The sequence below is a fragment of the Pongo pygmaeus genome, chromosome X (genome assembly GCF_028885625.2).
Source record: "Pongo pygmaeus isolate AG05252 chromosome X, NHGRI_mPonPyg2-v2.0_pri, whole genome shotgun sequence".
Classification (NCBI taxonomy): domain Eukaryota; kingdom Metazoa; phylum Chordata; class Mammalia; order Primates; family Hominidae; genus Pongo; species Pongo pygmaeus.
In genome coordinates, this window is record NC_072396.2 from 124054296 (window position 1) to 124081030 (window position 26735).

Sequence of the window (26735 nt, forward strand, 5' to 3'; positions counted from 1 at the left end):
AACACAGTGACTGGCATATCATAGGGATGCCCAATACATACTAGCTGTGAGGCTTATCACCACTGTTCTTCCTGGCATGGCCTTGTAAGCTCATCTTCGGCTGAAGAGAAGCTAGGTATAGCTACTACAGTTTGGTCCTATTATTGCGGTCAGACGGTTGCTGTGATTGGCTCTCCCCTCCTTCCCTCACCCCCTCCCATCTTACCCTCTGTTATTAACATAAGCAGTCAGAAACATGTAGGCTATGCTTCCCATTGGTTGAAATTGTTGTTTCCTTGGCAGCACTTGCAAACATTCCATCTGGCAATCTGAGAGAAGCTACTGAGAGAATCCTGAGACATCCCCAGCCACCTACCACTGCTCCTGTTCCAAGCAAAGAAGATCTGCTCACTCCGGTACTGGGGATTCTCCGGGGTGGGGGAGTCCACAGAAAGGACTTGCAGTGGTTCTCCCTATTCATCACCCAGACCCCAAACGTTACCATTCCCCCCGTCTCTCCCACCCACCCTGCCTATCTGGCCCTGAGAAGGGGAGGGGAGGGGAGGGGAGGACAAGGGACAGGGAGGGGGAGGGGAGGGCAGCAGAGGGGAGGGGAGAGGAGGGGAGGGAAGGGAAGAAAAATAACTAGGAGATGCCAGTGGGAGGGAGGCTTAAGAATGGTATGTGCCCACAGACGTGTGAGGGTAAAAATTGAGCTTCTTCCTGGGCACTGCTCCCCATCTTCCCTCTCCTGTTGGAGCACGGGCTCCCCAGGGAGAGTCTTAAGCAGGTCCTTCCATGCATAAAGCACACACCCCATGTGCTTCGTGTTGGAGGTCACAGATTTGACTTCTCATCAATTTATCAATAGGAAATTTGCTGAAAGCAAAGTTACTGAATGTCGAAGTTACCAAATGTGCAATTTTCTTTTTTCTTTTTTTTTTTTTTTTTGAGACAGAGTCTTGTTCTGTCGCCCAGGCTGGAGTGCAGCAGCGCGATCAAGGCTCACTGCAACCTCTGCCTCTGGTTTCAAGTGATTCTCCTGCCTCAGCCTCCCGAGTAGCTGGGACGACAGGCATGCACTACCATGCCTGGTTAATTTTTGTATTTTTAGTAGAGATGGGGTTTTGCCATGTTGGCCAGGCTGGTTTCGAACTCCTGACCTCAGGTAATCCTCCCACATTGGCCTTCCAAAGTGCTGGGATTGCAGGTGTGAGCCACCGCGCCCGGCGCCAAATGGACAATTTTCTTTCTTTCTTTCCTTCTTTCTCTCTTTCTTTCTTTTCTTTTTTGAGGTGGAGTTGCACTCTGTTGCCCAGGCTGGAGTGCAGTAGTGAGATCTTGGCTTACTGCAAACTCTGCCTCTCAGGTTCACGCCATTCTCTGCCTCAGCCTCCCAAGTAGCTAGGACTACAGGCACCCACCACCACGCCTGGCTAATTTTTTGTATTTTTAGTAGAGACGGGGTTTCACTGTGTTAGCCAGGATGGTCTCGATCTCCTGACCTTGTGATCCGCCCGCCTTGGCCTCCCAAAGTGCTGGGATTACAGGTGTCAGCCACTGTGCCTGGCCATGCCTGGCTAATTTTTTGTATTTTTAGTAGAGACGGGGTTTCTCCATGTTGGTCAGGCTGGTCTTGAACTCCTGACCTCAGGTGATCCGCCCGCCTTGGCCTCCCAAAGTGCTGGGATTATAGGCATGAGCCACTGCGCGCGGCCCAAATGGACAATTTTCTAAAGGATCAAGTTGATATATGGCTACCTCACCAAAGTCTACTGAAATTACCAATTTACCCAAAAACCTTTGTACAGTTGTCTTTAACTACAGAGTTTATAGCAGGTTGCTCTGGCCAAATTGGCATGGCCTAAGTAAGGGCTAGGGAGAGCCAGTTCTCTAGTGTTAAGGGCCTTTAGGCTCCTCACTGACCACCCTTCAGCCTCTGGCTGCTCTGGAGTGGGCAGCCTGGAAATGCTCTGTGTGCTCTGGCAGATGATCCTGTCTACCTCCAGCTGCAGCAACAAGGAACTGGGGCAGAGGCAAACTGAGCTTAAAAATGCCAACATCAGTCTGGGCAACATACTGAGACCTATAAAATAAATAGCCTGGTGTAGGCAGGACACGGTGGCCCATGCCTGTAATCCCAGCATTTTGGGAGGCCGAGGTGGGCAGATCACCCGAGGTCAGGGGTTCAAGACCAGCCTGGCCAACATGGTAAAACCCTGTCTCTATTAAAAATACAAAAATTAGCTGGGCATATTTTTGTATTTACAATACTTTTGTATTTTGTATTTACACACCTGTAAATCCCAGCTACTCAGGAGGCTGAGGCGGCAGGAGAATTGCTTGAACCCAGGAGGCGGAGGTTGCAGTGAGCCGAGATTGCGCCACCGCACTCCAGCCTGGGTGACAGAGTGAGACTCTGTCTCAAAAGAAAAAAATAATAGCCAGCTGTGATGGTATAGGCCTTTAGGTCCAACTACTCAGGAGGCTGAGGTGGGAGGATCACTTGAGCCCAGGAAGTTGAGGCTGCAGCTAGCTGTGATTGCACCACTGCACTCCAGCCTGGGTAACAGAGCAAGACCCTATCTCCAGAGAAAAAAAAGGAAAAAAAAAAGCTAAAATGAACAATGGCCAACATTATTTCAGGGATGTTCAAAGGCTGTCCCAGTGGTTCTTGAACTGATGGCCGTTGGAGCCAGGTTGCCTTTTGCAGTATCTACTACCCACTGGGATCAATGATGATTTCAAGAAAGGAAACAGAGAGTTGCCCTTTGTCCAGGCGTGGTGGCTCACACCTGTAATCCCAGCACTTTGGGAGGCTGAGGCAGGCGTATCACCTGAGGTCAGGAGTTCAAGACCAGCCTGGCCAACATGGTAAAACCCCGTGTCTACTAAAAATAACAAAAACTAGCCAGGCATGGTGGCGGACACCTGTAATCCCAGCTACTTGGGAGGCTGAGGCAGGAGAATCGCTTAGAACCCGGGAGGCAGAGGTTGCAGTGAGCCGAGATTTCGCCATTACACTCCGGCCTGGGCAACAAGAGTGAAAACTCCGTCTCGAAAAAAGAAAAAGAAAAAAAAAAATAGTTGCCTTTTGTGAAAGAGGCTCCCAGAGAGAGAGTGGGTCACTGGACTCTAGAGGAAAATGTGAGAATAAGGCCAGGCGCGATGGCTCACACCTGTAATCCCAGCACTTTGGGAGACTGAGGTGGGTGGATCAGGAGGTCAGGAGTTCAAGACCAGCCTGGCCAAGATGGTGAAACCCCGTCTCTACTAAAAATACAAAAATTAGCTGGGCATGGTGGCAGGCGCCTGTAATCCCAGCTACTTGGGAGGCTGAGGCAGCAGAATTGCTTGAACCCGGGAGGCAGAGGTTGCAGTGAGCGGTGATCGCGCCACTGCCCTCCAGCCTGGGTGACAGAACAAGACTCTGTCTCAAAAAAAAAAGAAAGAAGATGTGAGAATAGGGCCCTACTGCTCTTTCTAAATCTTGGAGGGAGAAGAGCAGCACGGTTGAGAGCATGGGCTGTGGAGCCAGACACTGTGGGTGTACAGCTCAGTTTCCTCATTTTCACATGGCAGCAACAGGCCCTCTGTCTGTGACTCAGGGCTCCTGTAGGAAACTGTTGGCATATTAAAATGAGGATAGCTGTAGAAGGGTTAAGTAAGGGAATATTTACAAAGGTGTGGCCAGAGTGCAGGGCAACAAAGGAAAGTGCAGCTCCCCGGGGCTAGTAACAGTGGGCCTAAAACGTTGAGGGGAGAGAATACTTACCCTTACCACACTGAGAAGCTGGGAGAGCGCTGCCCTGAAAGACACTGGAGACTTCATGCAGCCAGCCATCAGCCAACTCACAGGGAGAAAACCACCAGGGACATATATTTTGACTTCCTGACCTCCTTATTGTGTGGAACCCCCTAGAAGCCAGAGGGCATCATTTATGGGTGCAGTCAGGTTAGTTTTCCAGGGCAGGAAGCAGGAGGAGATGCAAGGACAGTGGATTTGGAAAGGCGAATGGAAGGTGCCCAGCGCACTCTTTCATGGGGCTGTGATGACAGTTAAATGAAGCATAGCACATTAAACACCCCCAAATTGGGAGTGTTATAGAAAAATAGCTCCATTTGGCGAGAGATACCCACTTTCATGTAGCCCTTCCACCCAATGGAAGGATTGCTTGCAACATACTTATTTTTTATTTTTTGAGACAGCCTTTCTCTGTCACCAGGCTGGAGTGCTGTGACACGATCTCGGCTCACTGCAACCTCTGCCTCCCGGGTTCAAGCAATTCTCCTGCCTCAGCCTCACGAGTAGCTGGGATTACAGGTGCTGGCCACCATGCCAGGCCATTTTTTTTTTTTTTTTTTTTTTGAGATGGAGTCTCGCTCTCATTGCCCAGGCTGGAGTGCAATGGCGTGATCTGGGCTCACCGCAACCTCCGCCTCCTGGATGCAAGCGATTCTCCTGCCTCAGCCTCCCGAGTAGCTGGGATTACGGGCATGTGCCACCACACCTGGCTAATTTTTGTATTTTTAGTAGAGACAGGGTTTTGCCTTGTTGGCCAGGCTGGTCTTGAACTCCTGACCTCAGGTGATCCACCTGCCTCGGCCTCCCAAAGAGCTGGGATTACAGGCATGAGCCACCAAACCTGGCCCAGGCCAATTTTTATATTTTTAGTAGAGATGGGGTTTCTCCATGTTGGCCAGGCTAGTCTCAAACTCCTCATCTCAGGTGATCTACCAGCCTTGGCCTCCCAAATTGCTGGGATTACAGGCGTGTGCCACCGTGCCCGGCCATATTTTTTATTTTTTCTGAGACAGGGTCTTGCTCTGTCACCCAGACTGGAGTACAGTGGTGAGATCACGGCTCCCTGCAGCCTCGGCCTCCCAGGCTCAAGTGATCCTCCCACATCAGCCTTGTGAGTAGAAAGCTGGGATTACAGGCACACATCACCATGCCTGGCTAATTATTTAAACTTTTGTAGAGATGGGGCCTTGCTATGTTGTCCAGGCTGATCTCAATCTCCTGCACTTAAGCGATCCTCCCACTTTGGTCTCCCAAAGTGCTGGGATTACAGGCCTGAGCCACTGCACCCGGCCGCCTATAAGGAATTTAAAGCTGTGCTGGAAGTAAGCAATTTTTCATAAGCAAAGAGACTTAAACAGTAGCAAGAAAAGAAAGGATTTAAGACTCAAGGGAAAAGATGTAAAAAACATTGAAAATGAGCAAAGACTTCTAGCTCTGTGATGAAGCCATGTTTACAGCCCTAGTAACACAAATTTTCACATTGTCAACACATGTTAAAGGCATCTGGAAGATTATAGCTATCATTTATGATAAAGAATCTTACTAGAACAGGAACAGACGAATGTTTTCTTGATGTGATACATCTCAAACCATAAACCAGCATCATACTAATGGTGTAACACCAGAAAGCAAGGCCATTAAAGTCAGACACAATAGGAGGATGCTCATTATTTCCACTTTCATTTTACATTTTCCTGGAAGTATTAACCAAAGCTAATACTCATAAGAGATATATACTCCTGGAAAAAAATGATAAAAGTGATAGTTTATTGGAGATGATATATTATACTGTACTGGGAAAACCCAAGAGAGAACTACGAAACCAATATTCCTCTGCTGTAATGCCTCTACTCATTTTAACACTATCTTTATAGGCCAGGTGTGGTGGCTCACATCTGTAATCCCAGCACTTTGGGAAGCCAAAGTGGGTGGATCACTTGAGGTCAAGAGTTCGAGACCAGCCTGGCCAATATGGTGAACCCCCGTCTCTATTAAAACTACAAAAAATTAGCCAGGCATGGTGGCACATGCCTGTAGTCCCAGCTACTCGGGAGGCTGAGACAGGAGAATCACTTGAACCCGGGAGGCGGAGGTTGCAGTGAGCCAAGATTGTGCAATTGCACTCCAGCCTGGGCGATAGAACGAAACTTTGTCTCAAAAAAAAAAAAAAAAAAAAAACACCACTATCTTAGCCGGCGCGCTGGCTCACGCCTGTAATCCCAACACTTTGGGAGGCTGAGGCGGGTGGATCACCTGAGGTCAAGAGTTCGAGACCAGCCTGGCCAACACGGAGAAACCCCATCTCTACTGGAAATACAAAATTAGCCGGGCGTGGTGGCGCATGCCTCCAATCCCAGCTACTCGGGAGGCTGAGGCAGGAGAATCACTTGAACCGAGATTCTCCCGGGAGGCAGAGGTTGCGGTGAGCCGAGATAGCGCCATTTGGCTCTCCAGCCTGGGCAACAAGAGCAAAACTCTGACTCAAACAAACAAACAAACAAAAAACAAAACACTATCTTTATACCTTTTTTTTTTTGAGATGTAGTCTCCTTCTGTAGCCCAGGCTAGAGTGCAGTGGTGCGATCTCGGCTCACTGCAACCTCTGCCTCCTGGGTCCCGGTTTAAGCAATTCTCCTGCCTCAGCCTCCTGTGTAGCTGGGATTACAGGCATGAGCCATCATGCCCAGCTAATTTTTGTATTTTTAGTAGAGACGGGGTTTCACCATGTTGGCCAGAGTGGTCTTCAACTCCTGACCTCGTGATCTGCCCGCCTTGGGCTCCCAAAGTGCTGGGGTTACAGGCGTGAGCAACCGCGCCAGGCCTTTATATTTCTTTTTAAAAGTTAAGACGGGCTGGGGAGTGGGGAGATCTCACTATGTTGCCCAGGCTGGTTTCAAACTCATAGCCTCAAACTATCCCCCTGCTTCAGCCTCCTGAATAGTTGAGATTACAGGCACATGCCACCACACCCACTTCATTTTAACATCATTTTAAAAGAGCCAGGTGCCCTCAGTTGCTCCTAGCAGGGATTGGGTTTCTTATCAAAGATTCAACTTGGAATCAATATTGCTAGGCACTCCAAAGAAGTGCTACTTTTTTTCTACTACATTTTGATTTAAGTCATTATGGTGTTTTTTTTGTTGTTTTTTGTTTTGTTTTTGAGATGGAGTTTTGCTTTTGTTGCCCAGGCTGGAGTGCAATGGCGCGATCTCAGCTCACTGCAACCTCCACTTCCCAGGTTCAAGCAATTCTCCTGCCTCAGCCTCCCGAGTAGCTGGGATTACAGGTGCCCGCCACCATGCCCGGCTAATTTTGCATTTTTAGTAGAGACAGGGTTTCACCATGTTGGTCAGGCTGGTCTTGAACTCCTGACCTCAGGTGATCTGCCCGCCTCGGGCTCTCAAAGGGCTGGGATTACAGGCGTGAGCCACTGCGCTGGGCCTCATTATGGTTTTGAGAATGTGAGAATCCTTGGTTTTCAGGAAAAGTAGATATCAGCAGCCAGGCACAGGTCTGACTCCTACCCTTAATCCCCTAATCCCTTCCCTAGAGGCAATAACTGCTTCCTGTCTCTTGTGATTCTTCAAGAGATGATCTGTACTTATATGAGTGCGTTCACATGTGTGTACACACACAGGCACACAGTAACTTCTTTTTTTCCCCAGGAAAAAGAAAATGAGTGAGACTCAAAATTCAACAAGCCAGAAAGCAATGGATGAGGATAACAAAGCCGCAAGCCAAACAATGCCGAATACACAAGACAAGAACTACGAGGATGAATTGACTCAAGTAGCTCTAGCTCTGGTTGAGGATGTCATCAATTATGCTGTTAAGATTGTGGAAGGTAGTAATCCTGTTTGTTTGGATGCCTAAATAATTGTCTATATAGTCTAAATATGGCACCACACTACCTGGCAACTAACGAATTCCCACCTTTTTTTTGCAGAGGAGCGAAACCCTTTGAAAAACATCAAGTGGATGACTCACGGTGAATTCACTGTGGAAAAGGGTCTTAAACAAATTGACGAATATTTTTCGGTAAGTTAGGCCGACCACTCCAGCATGGTACACCAGTGTGAAGAACAATAAAGAGACTCTCAGCAGATCAAAAGTTTGAAGTCTGGAAAATCTAGGAGATGGTATCAAAGGGGGCTGACTAGAATAAGTAAACATCGTCTCCATCTCAGTTCCAAAATCAAGGTGGGATAGTCTTTGAAGGTGAAATGCACAATCACAATCATTTTCCCTGTGTCTGTATCATTCTAACCTTACATTTCCCTGGGAAAATCTGCTCTTCCTACTTAAGCAATTTGTCCATGCTGGTGCATTAAATGGGGGCCTAGTGGCCTAAGGAGGGAGATGCTTCTCCAAAATAGGAGTTCTCCACCACCATTATTTTATTTTTTTTTAGAGACAGGGTCCCACTCTGTCACCGAGGCTACAGTGCAGGGGCTCGATCCTAGCTCCCTGCAGCTTTGAACTCTTGGGCTCAAGCAATCTTCCCACCTCAGCCTTCCAAGTAGACAGGCGTGTGTCACCACACCTGGCTAATTTTTATCTTTTTTTTGTAGAGACAGGGTCTTGCTATGTTGCTCAGGCTGGCCTCGAACTCCTGGCCTCAAGGGATCCTCCTGCCTTGGCCTCCCAAAGTGCTGGGATTACAGGTGTGAGCCATTGCACCTAGCCTCCACCACCAACTTTAGAATGCTCCTGTTAACAGAGGGGATGCAGATGGATCAAAAGACTTTTTGATTTGGCTTTGGAATATATTGCCTGCATAGTAAGATGTACAATCCCATGAATTCCTTTGTTTTTCTGCCTGTGTCTGACTCTGACTTCTTTGTGTGGCAGCTTTGCTGAGAAGGCCCTGGATTACTTTGCGTAACTGGTGAGTGAATAAAGGAGAATGGCTTGGTCCAGGCACAGTGGTTCACGTCTGTAATCCCAGTACTTTGGAAGACCAAGATGGGAGAATCAATCGTTTGAGCCTGAGTTTGAGACAGCCTGGGCAACATAGTGGGGCTCCATCTCTATAAAACTAAAAAATTAGGCCAGGCGTAGTGGCTCATGCCTGTAAGCCCAGCACTTTGGGAGGCCGAGGTAGGGGGGGCGGATCACAAGGTCAGAGGTTCGAGTCCAGCCTGGCCAATATGGTGAAACCCCGTCTCTATTAAAAATACAAAAATTAGCCAGGCATGGTGCTGGGCGCCTGTAATCCCAGCTACTCGGGAGGCTGAGGCAGAAGAATCGCTTGAACCCAGGAGGTGGAGGTTGCAGTGAGCTGAGATTACACCACTGCATTCTCCATCCTGGGCGACAGAGCAAGACTCCGTCTCAAAAAATAATAATAATAATTAGCCGGGCGTGGGGGTATGCACGTATAGTTCCAGCTACTCAGGAGGCTGAGGTGGGAGGATCACTTGAGCCCAGGAGGTCGAGGCTGCAGTAAGCTGGGATTGCACCACTGCACTCAGCCTGGGTGACAGAGTGAGACCGTGTCTCAAAAAAAAATGGCTTGAAATCCTTCTCATTGTGCTTCTATGGAACAGAGACCAGTTGAAATTGGTGGAGGCAAACTCCCCTACCCCTGGGAAAAGTTCCAGCTGTCTCTGTTCCCCAGGCCAGCCCCTCAAAGCCTACAGCCCTCAGGGCAGTTTCCCAGGCCTTAGGAAGGCCTGGTCAGGTGTGAAGGAGGAAAAGTCAGGGATTTCTGGCTCCACGTCTTCTATGCTCCAGTGGACACCACTCACCGTTCTCATTAGGAGGGGTATCTTGAGCATAGTGAAGATGAATGGTGCAGGTTATTCTTGAGCCTTCCTGCTGTGGAGCACATCTCCATTTGGGGTTGGGCAAAGGCCCCTGCCTACTGCACTCAGGGTTCCTGAATCAAACTAGAATGGAACACAGAGCAAGTAGGAAAAATTTCCCTTGCAAATCCCACTGGTCATTCTGAGTAAAAGGCAAAAGTAAGTCCTGACAATGGTCTACAAGGCCCAATATGATCTGAGTTCCCTTTCCCCTCCCAACTTATGGTTTAGCTCCCATCACTCCTTCCCCCCTCTCACCTTCTTCCCTCGGCCATACTTGCCTCCTTGCCGTTCCTCGACTGCCAGGCATGTTCCCCTGTCAGGACCCTTGCTCTTGCTGTTCCCTCTGCCTGGAACCCTCTCCCCTAAGATATATACCCATGGCTCACTGCTTTACCTCCCTTCAGATCTTTGTTAAAAAATATCACCTGCTCATTGAGGCTTTTCTTAGCCACTTCATCTAAAATCACAACCCTCTCCACTTCTCTGATTCATTTTTCCCTTCGCACTTCTTTCTGCCTACTAGAGTCTATTTACTTGTCCTACTGCCTGTCTTCCACCACCAGACCATATGGTCCATGAGGGCAGATTTCTCTTGACTGCTCTCTTCCCAGCCGCTAGCAATGTCAGGTACACAGATGCTCAATAACTCTGTGTTGAATACATGAGCAGATTTATTATTGCATTACCATATTTCTTCACAGATGAAGAGCCAGGTCAAAGGATTTGTGTTACTTATTTCGTAGGGCTGTTGTGAGGATAGAGACAATTAAAAAGTAAATGACTGAAAAGCTAAATATGTTATATTAACTCACGATGTAAAATCGCCCTGTTCCCAGACCCACTAATGCAGCATGCCTAGCATTTCTTTTTTTTTTTTTTTTTTTTTTGAGACAGAGTCTCACTCTGTCGCCCAGGCTGGAGTGCAGTGGTGTGATCTTGGCTCACTGCACCCTCCGCCTCCTAGGTTCAAGTGATTCTCCTATCTCAGCCTCCCGAGTAGCTGGGACTACAGGTGTGTGCCACCGTGCTGGCTAATATTTTGTATTTTTAGTAGAGACAGGGTTTCACCATGTTAGCCAGGATGGTCTCAATCTTCTGACCTCGTGATCCACCCGCCTCGGCCTCCCAAAGTGCTGGGATTACAGGTGTGAGCCGCCGCGCCTGGCCCTTTTTTTTTTTTTTTTTTGAGACGGAGTTTCACTTTTGTCACCCAGGCTGGAGTGCAATGGTGCGATCTCAGCCTACTGCAACCTCCACCTCCTGGGTTCAAGTGATCCTCTTACCTCAGCCTCCCGAGTAGCTGGAATTACAGACACCTGCCACCATGCCAGGCCAATTTATTTTTTATTTTTTATTTTTAGTAGAGACGGGGTTTCACCATGTTGGCCAGGCTGGTCTCGAACTCCTGACCTCAAGTGATCCACCCACCTCAGCCTCCCAAAGTGCTGGGGTTACAAGCGTGAGCCACTGTGCCTGGCCTGATATATTCTTTTTAAAAAATATTTATTTATTTATTTATTTATTTATTGAGACAGAGTCTTGCTCTGTCCCCCAAGCTGGAGTGCAGTGGCACAATCTCGGTTCACTGCAGCCTCAAACTCCTGGGCTCAAGTGATCCTCCTGCCCCAGCCTCCTGAATAGCTAGGACTATGGGTACACAGCACCATGGCCAAGTAAATTTTTTATTTTTTTGTAGAGATGAGGTCTCACTTTGTTGCTCAGGCTGGTCTTAAACTCCTGGCCTCAAGTGGTCCTCCTGCCTCGGCCTCCTAAAGTGCTGGGATTACTGCCAGCCACTGGCAGTGGCCACTGCACCCGGTGTGAGCCACTGCACCCAGCCAGTTCTATCTGATATATTCTTTCCACCACAGTAGGAAAAGTATTTTTTTTTCTTATTTGTTTTTTCTCATCAGCTTCTACTGACCCAGGAAAAGTACTTTTGGATGACAAAAATAATGCAGACTTTTATTATCATTTAAAAATACAAATTCAAATGATTTAAAGGTACTACAATGTGAATACGAATAATTAAACCTGGTATCAGAAGGCTGGTACAGGCTGGGCGTGGTGGCTCACGCCTGTAATCCCAGCACTTTGGGAGGGCGAGGCAGGCGGATCACTTGAGGTCTGGAGTTTGAGAACGGCCTGGTCAACATGGTGAAACCCTATCTCTACAAAAATACAAAAAAATTAACTGGGGGTGGTGGTGTGTGCCTGTAATCTCAGCTGCTTGGGAGGCTGAGGCAGGAGAATCACTTGAACCTGGGAGGCAGAGGTTGCAGTGAGCTGAGATCACGCCACTGCACTCCAGCCTGGGCAACAGAGTGAGACTCTGTGAAAAAAAAAAAAAAAAAAAAAGAATGATGGTATAGGATGGTATAGTTGTGGGGAGGGAACACTTACACATTGCCAATGGCAAAGTTGGTTCATTCTCTTCAGGAACACAGTCTGGCAACAGGAATATACAAATGGGTTCCTTATAAAAGAAAAATCAGAGAATGCCCATCACCTCACACAGTTAAAATTACTTTTATAATAAAAAAAGACATCACTATAAAAAATGCCCAGTGAGCAAAAAGATACAAATTAGAAAATGAAATTACCCATAATACCCATTTCTATGACCCCAAAGGTCACTTACCATGGATAACAGTTTTGTGCATATACTTTTTTTTTCATTGTTTTTTTTTGCCTTGTGCATATACTTCTATGTGTCTGTTGATTGTGAGTGTCCAGTAGTATGTAGCTGGCTAAGCCATCCATGATCAAGTAGTACAGTGAGATACTGTTTCCTGGAAGTGAGTGTATGAAGCAGTATTATGTAAAAATCACAAAACACACTCACTGCTGCTACATAAAAGTCTGCTGCCTGCACACGGATAAAAATGGGAGGAGATTCACCTGATGAAAATAGTTAAATTTAATGTCATGTGTAAGGCTGCCTTCATTCACAAAAGGGGGGAAAAATCCACTAAGAGCCAAGCTGAGAAGAAGAAACTCTTAGAACTGAGGCTTCTAGTGGGGTGGAGAAAGCACTGAGCGGGTTGCTCAGGAGTCCTGGGTACCAGTCCCAGTTTATTGTGTTAGACTGTCCCTACCTACTTCTAGGCCCTGGTATCCTCATCTGCAAAGTGAAGGGCTGCATTAGATTATCTCTAGAGACCTATTCAATGTTATAAAGTCTGTGATTGTGTGACAGAGTAAACATTAGGGCTAGAAAAGTATATTGAGTAATATAGAACAGTTGAAAAAAAAGGCAGGCTCTGGCTGGGTGCGGCGGCTCATGCCTGTAATCCCAACACTTTGGAAGGCCGAGGCAGGTGGATCACCTGCGGTCAGGAGTTTGAGACCAGCCTGGCCAACATGGTGAAACTCCGTCTCTACTATATGTGCTGCCGAAGCGAGCACAGAAACTCCGTCTCTACTAAAAATACAAAAATTAGCCAAATGTGGTTGTGCACACCTGTAATCCCAGCTACTTGGGAGGCTGAGGCAGAAGAATCACTTGAACTCGGGAGGCGGAGGTTGCAGTGAGCCGAGATAACGCCACTGTACTCAAGCCTGGGTGACAGAGCGAGACTTCATCTCAAAAAAAAAAAAAAAAAAAAAAAAAAAAGGCATGCTCCAATGAGCCATAAGGGGTTGACTGTTGGGCCCCTTCATTAAAAGGAGTAATGATTTTGGTGCCAGGCGTGGTGGCTCATGCCTATAATCCCAGCATTTTGGGAGGCCGAGGCATGCAGATTACCTGAGGTCAGGAGTTCAAGACCAGCCTGGATCTCTACTAAAAATACAAAAATTAGCTGGGCGTGGTGGTGAGCACCTGTAATCCCAGCTACTCAGGAGGCTGAGGAAGGAGAATCACTTGAACCCAGGAGGCAGAGGTTGCAGTGTGCCGAGATCACGTCACTGCACTCCAGCCTGGAAGACAGAGAGAGACTCCGTCTCAAAAAAAAAAGGAAGGAATAATGACTTTGGGAGGCCGAGGCCAGTGGATCACTTGAACCCAGGAGTTTGAGACCAGCCTGGGCAATATAGGGAGACTGTCATCTCTACAAAAAATACAAAAATTAGCCAGGTGTGGTGGTGCATGCCTGTATGTAGTCTCAGCTACTTGGAAGGCTGAGGCGGGAGGATCACTTAAGCCTGGGGAGGTGGAGGCTGCAGTGAGCCATGATCGTGCCACTGCACTCCAGCCTAGGTGACAGAGTAAGACCCTGTCTCAGAAAAAAGGAATAATGATACATGAAAGAATACACAGCTCCTGATCTCAAGGAATCTCGAGTCCAGTGCTCTTCTCTGGACTGAAACAGCCAATTGGGTACAAGTTTGAAATAAGCTGAGGCAAAAGGCCAGCCTACATTTTTTTTAAAGGAGGGCCTGAAATCTTTTTGATGTCTCCTGTACTCCCTCTCCACATTACTGGGATTTGTTAGACTCTCCCAATTCCTTCCTTCTGTGAACCTTCATCCTAATTCAGGCTCTTCTTTGATTCAGAAGCTTCTGGTGCCCCGAGAGCCAGCCCAAGGAAGTTCAGTTGAATTGAATTTGTTGAATACCTGTGAAATCCAAGGCCCTGTGCCAGGAATCAGGGATGCATTTTGACTTCTGTGGACCCTAGGCACTCTTCCCTTTGTAGGCCCCTTTCTCCTTCAAAATATGAAAAAATTCAAGACAGCACTGGTATAAAGATGAATATAATCATGACCCTAAAATTCATATATTCTTCTTCTTTTTTTTGAGACAGAGTTTTGCTCTTGTTGCCCAGGCTGGTGTGCAATGGCGCAACCTCGTCTCACCACAATCTCTGCCTCCCGGGTTCAAACGATTCTCCCGCCTCAGCCTCCCGAGTAGCTGGGATTACAGGCATGCGCCACCACGCTGGGCTAATTTTATATTTTTAGTAGAGACTGGGTTACTCCATGTTGGTCAGGCTGGTCTCGAACTCCCGACCTCAGGTGATTCGCCCTCCTCGGCCTCCCAAAGTGCTGGGATTACAGGCGTGAGCCACTGTGCCCGGCCTTTTTCTTCTAATTTTAAAAGAAATGAACACATTTTTTTTTGTGGGCCCTAGGTATTGAGCTTACTATGCCTTACAGATAAGTCAGCCCTGTTAGAAATGTTTTAATATTGGCCGGGCATGGTGGCTCACGCCTGTAATCCCAGCACTTTGGGAGGCCGAGGTGGGCAGATCACTTGAGGTCAGGAATTCAAGATCAGCCTGACCAACATGGTGAAACCCTGTCTCTACTAAAAATACAAAAATTAGCCGGGTGTGGTGGTGGGTGCCTGTAATCCCAGCTACTCAGGGAAGTTGAGGCGGGAGAATTGTTTGAATTTGGAAGGCGAAGGTTGCAGTGAGCCGAGATGGTACCATTGCAGTCCAGCCTGGGTGACAGAGCGAGACTCTGTTTCAAAAAAAAAAAAAAAGAAAAGAAATTTTTTAATATGGAGACTACAACGCAGACAGTTCCTTATGGCTGTACTATGCGGGGAGGTCTCAAATGCCATAAGACAGGCAGAAAACAAGTTCCACCAGTGTTCAAAGGGAAAGGGTGTGAAGTCACATCTGGTTGGAAGAGGGATCAGAAAGACTTCTTGGAGGTGGTAGTTTTAAGGAAAACAGAATTTATCAAGTAGGTGATAGAAGCTTCTCAAGAAATGACAACAGCTGGATCAAAAGCATGGTGCAAACATGGGGAATAGTGCTAGTTATTGTTTGATGGGAATATGAGCATTTTGTTGAGAAAAGTGTGACATGAAACTTGTTTTTTTTTTTTTTTGAGACAAGGAGTTGCCCAGCCTGGAGTGCAGTGGCACGATCATAGCTCACTGCAGTCTTAAATTCCTGGGCTCAAGCGATCCTCCTGCCTCAGCCTCCCAAAGTGCTGGGATTACACCATGCCTGGCCATTGTGGGAGGTCTTAAATGACACAGTGAAACATTTTCATTTTGTTTGGCAGGCAATGGGGAGCTGCTGGAAGTTGCTTTCTTTTTTTTCTGAGATGGAGTTTCGCTCTTGTCACCCAGGCTGAAGTGCAATGGCACGATCTCAGCTCACTGCAACCTCCGCCTCCTGGGTTCGAAGGATTCTCATGCTTCAGCCTCTCAAGTAGCTGGGATTACAGGCGCCCACCACCACGCCTGGCTCATTTTTGCATTTTCAGTAGAGACGGGGTTTCACCATGTTGGTCAAGCTGGTCTCGAACGCCTGACCTTAGGTGATCTGCCCGCCTCAGCCTCCCAAAGTGCTGGGATTACAGGCGTGAGCCACCAAGCTTGCGCCCGGCCCACGGGAGGTTTTTGAGCTGAGCAGCTATGATTGAAGCTGTGCTTAAGGAAAATAACTCTGGCTTCGTTGTGGATGGGGGATTGGAGAAGTGAGGTTGAGGACAACGGAGTCTAGATAGGTTATTGCCTAAGTCCAGGTGAGAAACACTGAGAGCTGAAGTAGAGCAGTGGCAGTGGGACTGGAGAAGAATGGATAGATTTGAGACACATTTCAGGTAGAATAGATATGATTGAAGGTTAATAAAAAATGGATTAAGGAAGGAAGGAAAGAAGGAAAGAAGAACTGAATGAATGCTACTTTTTTTTTTTTTTTTTTTTGAGATGGAATTTCACTCTTATAGCCCAGGCTGGAGTGCAATGGCATGATCTTGGCTCACTGCAACCTCCTGACTTCAAGTGATCCACTCACCTCGGCCTCCCAAAGTGCTGGCATTACAGGCATGAGCCACTGTGCCCAGCCTAAATGCTACTTTCAATAATGTAGTTAACCTTAGTTGTGTACAGTTGGCTCTCCATATATGCAGGGGAATACGTTTTCAGACCCTCCATGCATATCAAAATCCACGTGCGCTCAAGTCCCTTAGTCGTCCCCCTATCCATGGATTTAACCAACTGTGGATTGAAAAGGTTGGCCCCATGTATTAGAATCCGCAGCAGTGGGACTGTATTCCCATCTCAACTCCAAGAATAGGCCCAGACAAAGGAGACATTCCAAGGAAGATTTTGTTTCTCAACTCTCATCACTACAAAGATTTGTGCCTTGAAAGGGGGAAGCGCCTGGGAGTGGTGGCTCATGCCTGTAATCCCAGCACTTTGGTAGGCTGAGGCGGGCGGATTGCTCGAGCCCAGGAGTTCAAGGCCAGCCTGGACAACATAGCAAGACCTGGTCTCTAAAATAAATAAATAAATAAATAAATAAATAAATAAATAAATAAATAATTAAATAAAATAAAATTTTAAAAAGAAAAGGGGGAAGCTTCTCCAAGGGTGCAAACAAGGAATCCCCCCAAAATGCTGGGATTATAGGCATGATGTGGATTATTCTATTGCCTCCCTGAACTTATTTTATATACCACCTATGGCTACAATTAAGTGAGTTGGATTTTCACAAATGGCTAAAGCCAGCCTCATTACTTTCCAGTCACACATTTAGGTCTCCTGGGGTGAGCAGAACAAGTGTTCTAATCACTTTCTAATTATTTTCCAATTAATTGAACCTGCCTCCTGTGAGGGGGTCTGAAGCAACATCTGTGTGTATGTACACGTAGACATTGAAGGGTTTGCCTTGCTGGGCGTGGTGGCTCACGCCTGTAATCCCAGCACTTTGGGAGGCCAAGGCAGGTGGAACACTTGAGCTCAGGAGTTTGAGATCAGCCTGGGCAACATGGCGAAACCCCATCTCTACCAAAAATACAAAAATTAGCTGGGCGTGGTGGCGCATGTCTGTAATCCCAGCTACTCGGGAGGCTGAGGCAGGAGAATCGCTTGAACCCAGGAGGCAGAGGTTGCAATGAGCCAAGATCACGCCACTGCACTCCAGCCTGGGTGAAGAAGTGAGGCTCTGTCTCAATCAATCAATCAATGTGTGTCCCTACAGTCCAAGGCTCAATCTCAACTGATGTTTGCATTCTTCACTTGTTTCATTTCATCTTAACCTTTTCTCTCCTCCACCCATGGTGATAATTGGGAGCTGACCCTAGTTTGACCCCAATAAAAAATATTAGGAGTGGCCAGGTGCGGTGGCTCACACCTGTATTCCCAGAACTTTGGGAGGCCAAGGTGGGTAAATCGCTTGAGGTCAGGAGTTCGAAACCAGCCTGACCAACATGGTGAAACCCCGTCTCTACTAAAAATACAAAAATAATTAGCCGGGCTTGGTGGCATACGCCTGTAATCCCAGCTACTTGGGAGGCTGAGGAAGGAGAATCGCTTGAATCTGGGAGGCACAGGTTGCAATGAGCTGAGATCATGCCACTGCACTCCAGCCTGGGCAACAGAGAGAGACTCCATCTCAAAAAAAAAAAAAAAAAAAAAATTAGGAGCGGACTCCAGAACAGAGCTCTAACCCTGACTGTTACATGCCACAATTATCCTTTATTTTTATTTATTCGTTTTTTTAGGGATAGGGTCTTGCTCTGTCACCCAGGCTGGAGTGTAGTGGTGCGATCACAGCTCACTGCAGCCTCAAACTCCTGGACTCAGGCAATCCTATTGCCTCAGCCTCCCCAGTAGCTGGGATTACAGGTGCATGCCACCATGCCTGGCTAATTTTTAAATTTGTTTTGTAGAGATAGGGTCTTGCTACATTGCCCAGGCTGGTCTGGAACTCCTGGGCTCAAGCAATCCTCCTGCCTCGGCCTCCCAAAGTGCTGGGATTACAGGCATGAGCCACTGCACCCAGCCATGCTGCATTTATCTACAGGACTTGAACAGAAGGCTTTTCTTTTTCTGTGTGCTTTTTCTTTTTTCTATGAAACAGAAGTGTGTTTCTAAAAAATGCTGGGCACATGGCGTAGAGTTTATAGAGAGGAAAGACTTAATTCACAGCTTCCTCTACATCTACTATGTACACTGGAGTATCTCAACTGCTGAGCTACCCGTAGCACGAATCTCTGCTGGTACCTACTTCACCATGAAGGTCTCCAAAACCAAACCGCCGGTAAGTTCTTCTTTTTCTCCCTTCAGTGAGGCTTCAGTGAGAATGGAGACTTCTCTTGTCAAGGTCATCAATAACCCCATTTTTGCAAAATTTAATAGTCATACTTCTGTCCTCATCTTACTGGCCTATGCACAGCACTTGCCAAAACTGATCACTCCCCGCTCCATGAAACTTTCCATTTGGCTTCTAGAACAACATACTTTCCTGATTTTCCTCCTGCCTCACTGACCATTCCTTCACAGTCTGTCTCTACTGGTAGTTTCCCTGCCTCATACCAACCTCTTCATGTTGGAATGTCCTGAAACTCAGGCCTTGGACCTCTTCTCTATACTCAGTTCTGTGGTTATCTTATCCAGTCTCATAGCTTTAAATGCCACCTAGAGCTTATGATCCCCAAATTTGTATCTCTAGCACAGAGCCCTCCCACGTGGATGTTTAATAAACATCTAATTTATTGTATGTAAAACTGAACTTCTGATTTTCCCTTCCAAGCCTATCTACTTGCAGTCTTCATCTTAGTTAATAGCCAAAATCCTTGGTGTCATCCTTGACTCTTCTCTCATATCCCTCATCTAATCCATTAGGAAATCCTATTGGCTCTACTTTCAAAAATATATCCAGAATCCAACAATTATTTTTTTGAGACAGAGTTTCACTCTTATTGCCCAGGCTGGAGTGCAGTGGCACGATCTTGGCTCACTGCAACCTCCACCTCCTGGGTTCAAGTGATTCTCCTGTCTCAACCTCCCAAGTAGCTGGGATTACAGTCGTGCGCCACCATGCCTGGCTGGTTTTTGTATTTTTAGTAGAGATGGGGTTTCACCATGTTGGCCAGGCTGGTCTCGAACTCCTGATCTCAAGTGATCCACCTGCCTCGGCCTCCCAAAGTGCTCGGATTACAGGCGTGAGCCACCGTGCCCGGCCCCCCCAACAATTTCTTGCTACTCTGCTTCTATCATCCTGGTCCAAGACACCATCCTCTCTCACCAAGATTATGTCAATAGCCTCCTAATCAGTCTCTCTGCTTCCACCCTTGTCCTCATCATGTCTCTTTTCAATGTTGCAGGCAGCCTGAGTGAGTCTTGTAAAACAAATTTTTCTTTTTCTTTTTTTTTTTAAGAGATGGTGTCTTGCTTTGTTACCCAGGCTGGTCTTGAACTCCTGGCCTCAGGCTATCCTCCTGCCTCATCCTCTCAAAGTGCTGGACTTACAGGTGTGAACCACCACGCCCAGCTGTAAAACAAATTTGTCACTTTTGTGTTTAAAATTTTCCAAAAGTGCTTCTCAAACTTCTCTCTTTTTTTTTAGACAGCGTCGCTCTGTCATCCAGGTTGGAGTAGAGTGGTACAATCAGAGCTCACTGAAGCCTTGACATCCCAGGCTCAAGTGATCCTCCCACATCAGCCTTCCTTGTAGCTGGGACTACAGGTGCATACCATCATGCCCAGCAAACTTTGTGCTGGGATTACAGGCGTGAGCCACCACACCCAGCTGTAAAACAAATTTCCATCACTCCTCTGTTTTATCTATGTCTGTCTGTCTGTCTATCTATCTATCATCTATCTATCTATCTATCTATCTATCTATCTATCTATCTATTTATTGAGACAAAGTCTATCTATCTATCTATCTATCTATCTATCTATCTATCTATCTATCTATCTACTTATTGAGACAGGGTCTCACTTTGTCACCCTGGCTGGCGGGCAGTGGCATGATCAGGGCTCACTGCAGCCTCTACTTCCTGGACTCAAGCCATCCTCCTGCCTCAGCCCCCCAAGTAGCTGGGACTACAGGCATGCACCACCACACCTGGTTTTTTTTCTTTTTTTTTTTTTTTTGAATTTTTGTAGAGACAAGGTCTTGCTATGTTGCACAGTGCAACTTGCTATGTTGCACAGTGCAACTTGCTATGTTGCACAGTGCAACTTGCTATGTTGCACAGTGCAACTTGCTATGTTGCACTGTGCAGCTCAAGTGATCCACCCGGCTTAGCCTCCCAAAGTGCTGGGATTACAGGCGTGAGCCACCGCACCCGGCCCATTCCTCTGTTTAAAACTTTCCAAGGGCAGGCGCGGTGGCTCATGCTTGTAATCCCAGCACTTTGGGAGGCTGACGCAGGCGGATCATGAGGTCAGGAGTTTGAGACCAGCCCGACCAACATGGTGAAACCCCATCTCTACTAAAAATACAAAAATTACCCGGCATGGTGGCGCATGCCTGTAATCCCAGCTACTCAGGAGGCTGAGGCAGCAGAATTGCTTGAACCCAAAAGGCGGAGGTCGCAGTGAGCCGAGATTGCACCCCTGCACTCCAGCCTAGGTGACAGAGTGAGACTCCATCTCCAAAAAAATAAAAATAAAAAAAAAATAAAATAAATAAACTTTCCAAAAGTGCTTCTCAAAATTTAAAGTGCTGGCAGGGCATGGTAGCTCATGCCTGTAATCCCAGCACTTTGGGAGGCCGAGGTGGACAGATCACCTGAGGTCAGGAGTTCAAGACCAGCCTGGCTAACATGGTGAAACCCCGTTTCTACTAAAAATACAAAAATTAGGCCGGGCGCGGTGGCTCACTCCTGTAATCCCAGCACTTTGGGAGGCCAAGGCGGGTGGATCACCTGAGGTCGGGAGTTCCAGACCAGCCCAACCAACACAGAGAAACCCTGTCACTACTAAAAGTACAAAATTAGCCAGGCGTGGTGGCTCGTGCCTGTAATCCCAGTAACTCGGGAGGCTGAGGCAGGAGAATTGCTTGAACCCAGGAGGTGGAGGTTGCGGTGAGCCGAGATCATGCCAGTGCACTCCAGCCTGGGTACCAAGAGCTAAACACCATTTCAAAAAAAAAAAAGGAAAGCACAAAAATATAGCCGGGTCTGGTGGCTCATGCCTGTAGTCCCAGCTACTTGGGAGGTTGAGGCAGGTGAATGGCTTGAACCCAGGAGGTGGAGGTTGCAGTGACGGAGATGGTGCCATTGTACTCCAGCCTGGGTGACAGAGTGAGACTCCGTCTCAAAAAAAAAAAAAAAAGTAAGAAAGAAATAAATTTAAAGTTTGTACAAATTACTTAGGGATCTTGTTAAAATGAAGATTCTGATTCAGCAGGTCTGGGGTAGGGATTGAGATTCTGCATGACTAACAAGCTTGCAGACCATGCTGAGGCTGCAGGCCTAGAGACCAGCTTTCAGTAGTAAGGGCCTACAAGGCCTTGTGTGATCTGGTCTCTTGTTACTTGTGCTTTCCCACTACTCCTTCCCTCTCACTGTGCTCTGGCCATTCTGATCTTGCTTCTCCTCAGATAAGTCAGGTATAGTCCTGCCTCAGGGCCTTTGCATTTGCTATTTCTTTTGACTAGAACACTCTCCCCTAGGCATGTGAATTGCCTGCTCCCTCACCTCTTTCACTCACTTTCCTATGCTTTTTCTCCATAGCACTTACCACCTTTTCATATTCTATATAATTGTTTTTTTTTGTTTTTGTTTTTAGATGGAGTCTCGTTCTGTCTCCTAGGCTGGAGTGCAGTGGCGCGATCTCGGCTCACTGCAACCTCTGCTTCCTGGGTTCAAGTGATTCTCCTGCCTCAGCCTCCTGGGTAACTGGGACTACAGGCACACGCCACCACACCCAGCTAATTTGTGTATTTTTAGTAGAGATGGGCTATCATCATGTTGGCCAGGCTAGTCTCGAACTCCTGACCTCAGGTGATCCACCTGCCTCGGCCTACCAAAGTGCTGGGATTATAGGCATGAGCCACCACACCCAGCCCTGTAATTGTTTTATTATTGTCTATTCCCTCCATCAGAATATAAGCTCCATGAAGGCTGGGATTTTTGTCTTCCTGTAAAACAAGGCCTGGCAAATAGTAGGCACTCAATAAATACTTGAAGGAATGATTGCTGGTATACGAGGTAGACCATGAATAAGAAATATGTTAACTTGATAGCTGGTGTGAAAAGAGCCAAAATAACATCCATGAATCTAGGGGAAGGGTCGTCAGAGGAGCAGGGCTGGTATCAAGCATAGTGCCTGAAACATAACAGACATAAACATTTTATTTCCTCTTTGCCTTCCCATCCTTTCCCAAAAGTTATTTGCACCTTGGCCTGATGTTAAGGTTTTGTATATGACCACACAGTCAGTGAGCCATCTATGTCCTATATTCATCCTATCCTAGTACAAATGTGCCTATTCAGAGCGTTTGGAACCTGCAGTAATCTAAAGAGGTGCAATATGCGGAGATCTTACTTCTGGTCATATATCCCTCTACCAGCTGTCTTGCTAATTGGCCAGGTCAGAGGTCAGGAAGTGAGATTGGTGGAGGGGAACAAGACTACACCAGAGACCACACAGAGAGAGGTCTTGGGAGAGTGGCTCTTGCTCAAAATTCCAAGTATAATTTTGGAGGCGAGGATGGGAGGGACTACTGAGACAATATTACAACCTACATGTTTATGCTGCTTTAAAAATGTTTCACCTTTTCATCTATATTAATTCATTCTCATGCCATTCCTAAGAGGTAGAGATTGTCAGTTGAGTAAAGTGGAGCATGTAAAGAAGGTTAGTGACTTACACTCCTATTAATGAGGAGCACAAGCCTGTCCCAAGTTATTTCCAATTTTGTAAAGATTCTTAAGGTATTTGTTGTCAAAAAGATATTTTGGGGAACAGAGGTTTAAAGTGACAAAAAACTATCACCTATAGATTCCCAATTCATAAGCAAGATGAATTCTAGAAATTCAAGAGTATGCATATGGGCAAATGTAGGGAAGTAAGGAATTAAGTTTGTATGATTGGGCTGGGCACGGTGGCTCATGCCTGTAATCCCAGCACTTTGGGAGGCCGAGGTGGGTGGATCACCTGAGGTCAGGAATTCGAGATCGGCCTGGGCAACAAGGTAAAACTCCGTCTCTACTAAAAATAAAAAAAATAGCTGGGTGTGGTGGCGGGCGTCTATGATCCCAGCTACTCAGGAGGCTGAGGCAGGAGAATCACTTGAACCCAGGAGGCGGAGGTTGCAGTGAGCTGAGATTGCGCCACTGCACTTACACCTGGGAGACAGAACAAGACTCCATCTTGAAAAAAACAAAAAGAGTTGGTATGACTGGTCTGGGCTAACAGTTGTCCTTCTCTTTTTTAGGATGCACCCATTGTTGTTTCTTATGTAGGTGACCACCAAGCATTAGTTCACAGGTAATGAACATTTGGAGGTTTGTTTTAAAAGGGTGGGAGAAAGGTCATCACACTCCAGGAATCCAGCAGTTGCACAACAACAGATAGTTCATGTAATGGTCACTTTTCTTCTTTGGATCACCAACCCCATTAGAATGGGCTGAAATTGTTCTAGAAAATTATTTTTCTTAGTGTCTGGTTTTTCATTCATTATAAGCTTGAGGATTAGTTGCTGGAGTGGGGTGGAGGCAAAGTGGGTCATGTCTATTGTTTCTATGGAAAACTTCAATATCACATAAAATTAACTCATGTATAATAACCCCTTTTATAGCAGCTCTCTTAAAGTATCTTTACATATAAGCTCATTAATCCTTTCATTGACTGGGCTTAAGAAACAATAAAGGATAGACAGAGCCTTAGCTACCTCCCCTCCCCCGCCAATAAAAGAGGCTTCTTGCTTACTAGGAATATGAAAGAGTAAATAGGGAATCCCCTTTGTTTGATTTTAAAAGCTTTTGATTTAAAAATACTTTAAAAGTGTTTGTTTTTCTTCCTTTGTAGACCAGGAATGGTTCGCTTTCGAGAAAACTGGCAGAAGAATCTTACTGATGCCAAATATAGTTTCATGGAGTCATTCCCCTTCTTATTCAATCGTGTCTGATACTTACAGGATGTCTTAGGATTGTTTTTCTCATCAGGATATATTAAAAATACAATACAGCACGTCAAACCACAGAATATTTATTGAGTAATAAACTTGTGGCACACAATCCAGCTGTATTTTTTTGCATTCATTCATTTTCCATTCTGCAACCTCCATCACATTAGCAGAGTAACCAGTAACTTGTTTTTTATTTTCTAAAATATTTTTTTCTATCACTATATGCGTCACTTCTGAGTCTTACAGGTATAGAGCTGAGTTTAGAGAGTTGCTAAAATTCACCTATCGGACCAAACTAAGGTTGGTACTTGGCTGTTTGTTCCCCATCTGATCCTAAGTCTCCAGCTCAGACACATCTCTTTATGGGCACAACTGGGGAACAACAAAATGGCAACAGTTCTACAGCTCATAATATAACCAGTCTGAAGGGTTCACCTACTCACAGATCCCTTCATTTACTGGGAGTTAAGCCTCACTGCTAAATAATATATTTTGAAACTGGAAAACCGGGCATGCTGCCTTCCACAATACACCACTATACTCATGATTGCAGGAGGGTGGCTTGGGGACTAGGGGCAATGACACGGGAAGGATACAATCATTGCCCTTACTTATCTTTGATCTTCTTTCCATCCTCACACTGAATAATCACTTGTTCCTACCTTCCCTGTGAACCTCTCTTGCCTGGCTGCAAAATTTTAAGACACCAAAGACAAAATTACATTATGCTCTGAGTGATTACTTGCAAGTACATCAGAATATTTACTTACATAGAAAAGCACTGGAAAGGAGGAGCACAAAATATGAAAGACAATTGATATGGTACTGAAATTTTTCTTTTTCTTTAACTGTTAGATATTTATGCAATAAATAAAAAAGGAGGGAAAACCGTATCAGAGCAATAGGCAAGGAGGTGGCAAACTAGGTAAGTCTCCTTGGAGAACAAAAAATATATTTAAAATACAATAGCCCTACTACAACTGATTTATGGCTCAGGTGACTAAACACAATTTGAAGCAGTAACAACACTCATAAGCTGAAAATAAAATACTTTTAGCCCTTTTATTCTTCTTGCCTCTTTCACAAAGAATATGCCAATGAAGCTGTTCTTGATGTCACAATATTCATATATCACAGAATTTCTGCATTTAAACTACCTTGCCTACTGAAAATAAGATAATCATTTCATCTCTAGGAACCAGTAACCAAAAAAAAAAAAATGCCCTTAGAGAATACATTTTTATTTGTTTATTTATTTAGAGACGGAGTCTCACTCTGTCTCCCAGGCTGGAGTGCAGTGGCTTGATCTCGGCTCACTGCAACCTCCACCTCCCAGGTTCAAGTGATTCTCCTGCCTCAGCCTCCCGAGTAGCTGGGACTACAGGTGTGTGCCACCACACCTGGCTAAATTTTTTGTATTTTTAGTAGAGATGGGGTTTCACCATGTTAGCCAGGATGGTCTTGATCTCCTGACCTCATGATCCACCCACCTCGGCCTCCCAGAGTGCTGGGATTATAGGCGTGAGCCACCATGCCCGGCTGAGAATAAAATTTTTAAGTGGCTATTACAAAATTCAGGTTTTATTATTCAGGGAAGTAGATGGATTGAGACTCAAAACTTTGGGAACTAGTTTCTTTTTAACTTTTGAAAACTATGGATTTACTAGGCTAGGGAGCAACTACGATTAGGTATAAATAAACAGAAATAATTTCAAATTCAGGGGTCATTAATGCTGCTACATGCTGACTCTTTATTTCAGTAGTTGCGGGTTAAAAGCAGACATTTCCTGGAACATATATTTAATAGTATTTAAGACTGTTAATACTATTTAATTATAAAACTTTTGGCCAGGTGTGGTGGCTCACGCCTATAATCCTAGCACTTTGGGAGGCCGAGGCGGGCGGATTGCTTGAGGTCTGGAGTTTGAGACCAGCCTAGGCAACAAGGTGAAACCTCGTCTCTACTAAATATACAAAAATTAGCTGGGCATGGTGGTGCACACTGGTAGTCCCAGCTGCTCGGGAGGCTGAGGTGGAGGATTGCTTGAGCCCAGGAGGCGGAGGCTGCAGTGAGCCGAGATTGCACCACTGAACTCTAGCCTGGGTGACAGAGGGAGACCCTGTCTCAAAAATAATAATAAAAAAACTTTTGCTCTATACTCTGAAATATGACTGCCTTATGTAAACACTTTTGAAAAACAACCACTTAAAAATATAAGGCAAGCGGGCATTTTACAATAGTATAATCAGAATGCCCTTATCACTCAGGTAATTTAAATTTATCATAGGCATTAATAATAATGCAGATCAAATAACCTTAACAAAAACGGCCAGGCACGGTTGCTCACACCTGTAATCCCAGCAT

At 46.1% G+C, this 26735-nt stretch overlaps 1 protein-coding gene across 2 annotated transcripts; it reads left to right on the plus strand.

Moving 5' to 3' along the window:
• AKAP14 (A-kinase anchoring protein 14) lies at window positions 1-25828 on the plus strand. 2 transcript variants are annotated; one of them, XM_054471104.2, is made up of 7 exons: window positions 11-115; window positions 283-395; window positions 7450-7628; window positions 7731-7822; window positions 18365-18544; window positions 23678-23730; window positions 24271-25828. In XM_054471104.2, the coding sequence occupies exons 3-7, from the start codon at window positions 7460-7462 to the stop codon at window positions 24368-24370; spliced, it is 594 nt and encodes a 197-aa protein (XP_054327079.1). In that variant the 5' UTR covers window positions 11-115; window positions 283-395; window positions 7450-7459; the 3' UTR covers window positions 24371-25828. The 2 variants fall into 2 exon arrangements, with proteins under 2 accessions (XP_054327081.1, XP_054327079.1); XM_054471106.2 differs by lacking the exon at window positions 18365-18544 and having other exon boundaries at window positions 1-115.
• The last annotated feature ends 907 nt before the right edge of the window (window positions 25829-26735 follow it).